The sequence below is a fragment of the Aplidium turbinatum genome, chromosome 4, assembly GCF_918807975.1.
Source record: "Aplidium turbinatum chromosome 4, kaAplTurb1.1, whole genome shotgun sequence".
NCBI lineage: Eukaryota > Metazoa > Chordata > Ascidiacea > Aplousobranchia > Polyclinidae > Aplidium > Aplidium turbinatum.
In genome coordinates this window covers 30,383,638-30,391,105 of record NC_137475.1, presented here as the reverse complement: position 1 = coordinate 30,391,105, position 7,468 = coordinate 30,383,638, and the positions used below count along the sequence as shown (strand labels likewise).

Below are 7,468 nucleotides of genomic sequence, written 5' to 3'. Positions count from 1 at the left end.
CTACACTGGAAGGCTGCTAGAGAGCAGCCAGTCTTTAGTTTCATCATCCATGACGCGCAGACCTTCCACTCCGTTAGGTGGCTTGAAGATGGTACAGTCATTGATGATGTGGTCTGCGGTCTGTTCCTCGGCACCACATTCACAGGAGGAGGAAGAAGCCATTCCCCATTGGTGCATGGTTGAGCGGAAAAGCCCGACGCCCGTACGGAGACGGTTGAGGCGCACCCATGCCTGTCTCTGTAGTGTCAGGCCGATGGGGCGTGTGTCGGCGTCGGGGATGAATGAATGGAGTCTGGTGGTGCTTGACCTCCATTCAGAATGCCATTTATGGTCCGCCCAAGTAGCCGCAGAGATGTCTTGTTCGTCAGCTTCGTTGATCAGAAGCCGAGCGGCTGGCACGAATGGGTGTCTTGATTTCAGTCGGCGGGGGTGCCCGTTTGGAAAGGCAGAGATCTTGTGGTGGAGAAGATGATTAGGCTCCAGTGCCCGTCGACCGAGGGACAGAGTGGCTTCTTCGCGACGAAGCTCAGCAGGTTGGATGCCAGCGAGAATGGGGAGATTGTCCAATGGTGTGGGACGCAGGCATCCGGTCACTGTGCGCAGGGCGCTGTTTATGGCAGTGTCGATGTTGTGGCAGTAAGCACTGCGGCACCAGACAGGTGCACAGTACTCTGCTGAAGAGTAGACAAGGGCTAAGGCTGCTATTCGCAAAGTGTCAGCCCTCGCCCCCCAGCTAGAGCCTGCCAGGCGCTTCAGTAATGCAGCGCGGGACGTCAGTTTCTTGCGCAGTGACACCAAATGGTGGCGGTATGTGAGCGATCTGTCTAATGTCACCCCAAGATACCTTGGCTCGGGGCAGAAGGACAGAGGTTTTCCGTTGTTGTGGACATGTAGCTCACGATCAGCTTCCCGATTGTGTAGGTGGAAAGCTGCCGCCACAGTTTTGGTTTCGCTGAGTTTCAGTCGCCAGTTCTGGAGATAAGCTGAGATGGTTTGCATGTCCTGGCTCAAGGTGTCTTCTAGATTTTCCCACGACTTTGTGGAGTGGAGAATTGCCAGATCGTCCGCATAAGCGTATTTTGCGGAGACCGTGGTTGGCAGGTCGTGGGTGTAGATGTTGAAAAGAAGTGGAGCCAGGACCGATCCCTGTGGGACGCCGTTTTTCAGGCGTCTCAGTCTGCTTCGCCGTGAGTTGCCGGTGGTGTGGTTGAAGCTTCGATTCCTGACAAGTTCCATGATCATATGGACCATATGTCGGTCAGGAAGCAGGCGAAGCAGCTTGTAAGTAAGGCCGCGATGCCATACAGTATCGTAGGCAGCTGTGAGATCTAGAAAGACAGCGCCGGCCTTCTTTTTTGCCTCAAAGCAGTCCTCGATGTCCTGGGTCAACAGTGTGACCTGATCTACAGTGGATTTTCCGCGCCGAAACCCAGCTTGCTCTTTTGGAAGGAGCGGGTCGATGATTGGGTTGACGCGGGCATAGATCAGTCTTTCGAGGATCTTGAAAGGAACACAGAGGAGGGATATCGAACGATAGCTCTTTGGGTCCTCTGGTGGCTTGTGAGGCTTAGGGATCGCAACTACTAAAGCTCTTCTCCAGATTTTTGGGATTGTGAGGTGGTGCAGGCAGGAAGAGAGGAATCTACATAACCAGGACTTTAGGGCATGGCCAGCATGGAGCACAAGCTCAGGGCAGATCTTATCGGGCCCTGGAGACTTGTGTGGTTTCACTAGGCGGAGGGCGGTGGCGAATTCCTCTGGAGTGAAGTCTCCAGAGATTGTTTCTTCTGGTGGTGTTTCCACTCGCCATAGGGCAGATACTTCCTTGGCAACAAGGCGGGATGTCTTGCGGTCCTTTGTCTTGTACACCCCGTTCTGCACTAGCTGGGAAGCGATGGCATTAGCAGAAACGGGGCACTGACGAGGAGAGTTTGCTGAGCGCCCAGTGAGGTTGTTGATGATGCTCCATGCTTTGCGGCTTGAGTGTGAGAAGTCGATGGTTTGGACAGCTTCGTTCCACCGCTCAAGCTTCTTTGTGTCCAGCCGCTCAAGTAGTCTGGTGGCGGCGGTGTTAGAAGCAGCACCACTTGTGGCGGCTAGGTATGAGCGGTAGAGAGCTTCACACTCAGAGTCCCAGCATGGTTTATAGCTGGTTCGATGACCACGTGGTATTGTGGCCTTTGCCGCAGTTATTATGGCATTGCAGAAGTCCTGGTATGCCTCGTCTGCGTTGCATGTTTCAGTCGGTGGTAACTTTGCAGCAGACTCATTGGTCAGGAGGCTGTATTGATTCCAATCGGCTTTTTTGAAGTTCCATCGCTTCACCGGTGAACTCGGGACAGGAGCCACAAGTTTTGGGGCGATGATGAGGGACGGCCGGTGTTGGGACCGCGGGAACTTCTCAAGCACACGTCTGTCTGGAAGAGAGCTGTCGACACTCGCGAAGGCCAAGTCAGGGTTTGTCCCTGTTCCCCAGCGGCCGGAGTGAAAACTGGCTGGTTCCTTTGGATTGAATAGGAGGGCAAGATGGTTTGTAGAGGCCCAGTCAGCCAGCAATTCTCCGTCGCTGCTTGTGTTGTTGTAGCCCCAGTCGATGTGCTGGCAGTTGAAGTCGCCAGCGTAGAGACTGGGGGAGGGGAACGTTGGAAGGGATGATGGCAACATTCGCGAGGGTGGGGGCTTGTAGATGTTGACGATGTTGTAGTCTGAGATACATATGCACAGTGCACACCCACTCAATCTCGGCATCAGTTGGAGATTGGTCGACAAACGTCCACTTAAGGCTCTCATGCACAAACGTGGCAATGCCGTGCTTCCTGCTTAAGGTAGACCCGGCTAGCGTGTAGTTGGGAATGGCTAGCCTATCTGCAGAAGTGCAGTGGGTCTCCTGGAGGAGGATGACGAGTGCCCGGTTGGTATGGGCAAGCTGCTCCACAACTTTGGTCTTGCTTGTTGTGTAGCCTTCTATGTTGAGCTGCAGAATGGTGGGGCGTCTGAACTTATCAATTGCCCCTTGCAGCTGTGCCGTCCGGGTGGAGGCTCTTTGTTGACAAATTTCGTTTCTCATCTGGTTGAAAGCAGATGGTACTCACAGGATGGGGCACGAGGAGCCATTTGTCGTCCATCCCTGTAACGATTGAAGTGGATGGTCTCGCGACCCAAATTTGGGCCATGACCCACTATTTGCGGACCCCTGACCTATATCATAATTTTGTCTAAAAGCAAAAAAATAAACAGTGCAAACAGGTGACAAAAGCAATACGTGCTTCAGATAATCTTATCATTGTAAAATAAAACGAATTCTTACTGTTAATTTTGCGGAAAAATAAAGTTTTGTGAAAAGTGTCGATTTCGGCACCAGCGGCCGTTGGAGGTATACTTATTTTTCAGCCGTTCTAGTGTTAATTGAAGTGTTGTTGTCTGTGACCTTTTTCAAGTTCAAATACTGCACAGTATAAATTGAATATTTTTATGCACTTCAAAATGTTATTTCATTTTGGTCCCATGCAAGCTAGGTATATCCGTTACTATCAGAGCGTCATTAAATTTTTCTTGTCTGTAGCTGTAACTAAATTAAAAACCAGGAACTGCAGCAGAACTTTTTTTGACAATGCAATAACACAACTGTAGTAACAACAGTCTTTTAAAAGTAACTTGGAGTGTAGAAGACCTTGAAGAATATGTCTCATGAAACTGCATCACATGCAGTTCTTCATTGTAGAATTGGTTACTCTATTTTTGGAATACTGATTGGAGCTGCTGTTGTTCTTGCTCTGTTAGTGGGATGGGAATTGGATTCTAATCATCGGTTTGCATCAGTAGCATATGCTGGATTTTCAGGTGTAAGACAATTATCCTGTGATACTTTTAAAGTACCGTATACATACTATATACTGTAAATATCATTGCTGGACCAAATCATTTTATCGTTTATTGAATTTGTGAGAGTAGGTAGGCTACTAGCGTAATTATATAATAATTTCAGATACAACAGATTGTTTATTAAATCCTCATTCTTCAGTCATTTAATTGGCTACTTATTAAAAACTAATTCAAATATTGCAACACCAACAGAGAGTTGCTTACAATGAAACATAGTGATCTATATCAGAGGTGGGCAAACTACAGCTCGCGGGCCGCATGCGGCCCGAGATAACTTTCTGTGCGGCCCACAAAAGCCTGAAGCAATTATATAAAAAAATAATCCTAAAATTGCTTGAAACCTTTAATTACCACAATGGCTTAATTAACTTCATATATTTCATCTTGATAAAGATAAATTATAGTCTTTTTGTCGCATTGTAGTGGTTTGCTTCCCCAGCCACATTGTGATCTTGCATGAATGCATGGCTATTATTAGTGTCAAAGCAGCCATTGTTAAACAACCCATTTCGTCACAGTCAAAATTTCTGATTTCATCCTGTCGCATCATGAGACTTCCTTTTTCGTTTTAGTCTTGGATCAAGGCCAAGACTCTTGGTGTTAGTAGAGAAAAGCGGCAATTGCGACAGTTTTTCTGATTATGTTAATTCGCTCACAGATGTATTCTGTTTAATTCGCTTAAAGTGCGTCTGGCAAAGTGTTATCTTGATTTGGGTTGTATTCAAATACGGAATGGCCCGTTTCGGTGAGTCCGATCCCTTAACGGGGGATTTTTTCAAAATTTTTTTAGTTATTGGGTACCGTAGCCTAATTATCATTGCCGTTTTAGGGTTAGGGGTTTGGGGTTAGGAACTCACTGAATCAGACTCACCGAATCGGACTCACCGAATAGTAGCAGACCCATTCAAATAAATACTTGAGACAAACATTTTTTATATCTTTTATGTAACACAGCTGGTATATAAAATCTCTGTTTCTTTTGTCACTTTAAAAATAAATAAAAGCTTGTGTTTTAACTAATTTAGACTTGATGTTTTGGCTTGTAATCTTAATTATACTATACTGCGGCCCTCGAACAAATTCAAATTCTGAGTACGGCCCTCGAAATATAAAGTTTGCCCACACCTGATCTATATACATTATACACTATCATGGCCTTGACAACATGCGAACTGGAGGGCAATGTAATTTTGATTTTGTGATTTGAATTAAATTTAAGGTAAATTTACTTTGTATCTCTTTGAAATGATTGTTTTGATAATTCAAATTACCACAGTGTGATTACTGAGTTTCAAAACACTGCAAAACTCGTTATTACGTTAAAAAAATGACAATTTTTTTCCTTTTACCGGTGTTGTCAGATTTTTTTTGGATTTCCAGCACAAATGCCAAAATCTACTCTGTTATTTGAATGGCACCAACAGCACAAAAGTAACTCAAATAAACACAAAAACTATGTTTATTAATTAATACTCAATTTATCAACTTCTATTAGGGATTTTGGCTACTAACAGATCGGTCTTTAATCAAATTTTAAGCTGCACGTTGTGTATAAAGGTCGACATGCAAAAATACAATTTAACTTCAAATAAGAGTGATTAGATCGTGGAAATATCAAACTTTGGTTAACTTAAGGTTATAAATTTTTTAAACAAAGATTAAATTAATCTTTTTCTGTATATTTTTCTTTGTTTATATACCTGTTCTGTATTAATGCAGAGCAGTGCTATGTCTAATCTTAAAATGGTAGTTTTGTGTGTTTTTGCTAAAAGGTTAGATAGAGTACTCCACATATTAATTACAAGTATCCAATGTCTAAGATAGATATACTGTATGAAGATGATATAGATTTTTTCATGTGCTAAAATGCTAAATTATACTGCTTTTGCTGTTGTTCAGGTGCTATAGCTGGATGGAATTTAATCTTGCATATCATGCATCTTCAAGACTTGTGGAGAACATGGTTGAAAGGCTTACGATTTTTTCATGTATCTGGTAGCATTTTTGCTTGCATCTCTATTTTATCATGCATAGTATTTTTGATTGTAGCAGCTATCAAACATGAGGGTAAGTATTATGTCTTTTTGTTAAGTTATTGAGATGTAAGTACTAAGTATCTGCTCATCAATAAAATTCTCTGCTATGATTGATACTTTTTGTCAAGATGATAACATTTAGGCTACTGATAGAAACTTTATTTACGTTTTGAACAGAAGGATGGCAAAGGTATTTTTTATCTATTACTGTTCAATGATCACCTCAATGTATTTTACAGATATCACCGTGGACAGTTTTTATATCACAGCAATAGTATCTGCTTGGTGTGCCATATGGTCCGTCTTATTGATTTGGCATTCCAAAAAGTACAAAAATGAATTTGCTGATTTAAGTCCATTATTAGACTTCTAGCCTTCAGGGAAAGGTATTTTTCAAAGAAGTATATTAATTCCAGCGGTGGCCAAACTTATGTTGCCTTTACACATCACAGATACTGTTGGGGTCCTTGAGAATGCTATTTCCTCACATTAAACAAAAGTTTACAATACTTACAAATATTGCGATTTTAAGTATGTTACAGCAGAAAAAGATGCCCCTGGAGATATGTTGTTGAAACAATTAGCAGTAGTTGGCTGACTTTCAACGACACAATCTTGCATGCTCTAACAGCACCACACTAAACATCCAAAAGGATTGCAAGCAACGGTTTGAATTGGAATTGTGCTTCGTCATCACAGCGCAACATTCACATCTCCGCCAAACCCTTTGTTTTCCTAAGCCTTTTCTTGATGTTGCATGGAACATGACTTACTATCCATTTTTGGGTTTTGTATCTAGAGCAGGGGTGTGCAACCTTTATTACAGCAGGGCCAGATATAAATAACTGGGTGAAACCGCGGGCCGCACGTTTATTTAACATATGATTTTTAGTAGTTGCAGGCACAAAAAAAGTATTTTTTTTTTGTTATTCATGTTATTCTTATGGCATTATTAGGGATTATGTCGGCTGCATAGCCGAGTGGTGAGAGCCATGGGACGGCAATCGAAAGGGCGCCGATTTGACACCGCTCAAGAGCATGCGGCTGTGTCTCTGGCAGGACACTTAAAGGCATGCCTGAAGGTGGTCACGAAGATTGGCTTCCTCGCCTTCCCGTCCACTTAATATAAATCTTCAACCACCAGGTGTAAACCTGGATACGACAAACAAACAAAGGGATTATCTCCTTGCAGAAATGATAAGTTAAGACGCATAAATTTCTGAAGAAAATTGCTATTGGAATTTATTGTCACACTGCGTCTTTAAGCGAGTTCTGTGAGAAGTTTGCAGCTGGCTCCTTTTCCCGACGGCTTTTTCCAAATTTACTTTAATGGAAGTACTCGCAATTCAAGTTCATTTTCCAAGTGTTTGTCTGTCAGAACCGATCGATAGGGAGATTTTATGACGCCCATTTTAGAAAACAATTGTTTGCACAAATACGTTGAGCCAAACAGAGCCATTTTCGAAACCATGGATTTTTTCAAATGTAGAAAGTCATCTTAGTTGAGATGCTTTCAGTAAAAATCGTCAGGGTTCATTTCTAAATACTTT

The 7,468-nt window shown here is 43.3% G+C and overlaps 1 protein-coding gene across 1 annotated transcript; it reads left to right on the top strand.

Moving 5' to 3' along the window:
- The first annotated feature begins 3,594 nt into the window (after nucleotides 1–3,594).
- Nucleotides 3,595–6,714, top strand: LOC145769682 (heme transporter hrg1-A-like). Its single transcript, XM_082581358.1, has 3 exons — nucleotides 3,595–3,840; nucleotides 5,782–5,949; nucleotides 6,158–6,714. Exons 1-3 carry the CDS (start codon nucleotides 3,681–3,683, stop codon nucleotides 6,289–6,291), a joined length of 462 nt encoding a protein of 153 aa, XP_082437484.1. The 5' UTR covers nucleotides 3,595–3,680; the 3' UTR covers nucleotides 6,292–6,714.
- Nucleotides 6,715–7,468: the final 754 nt, after the last annotated feature.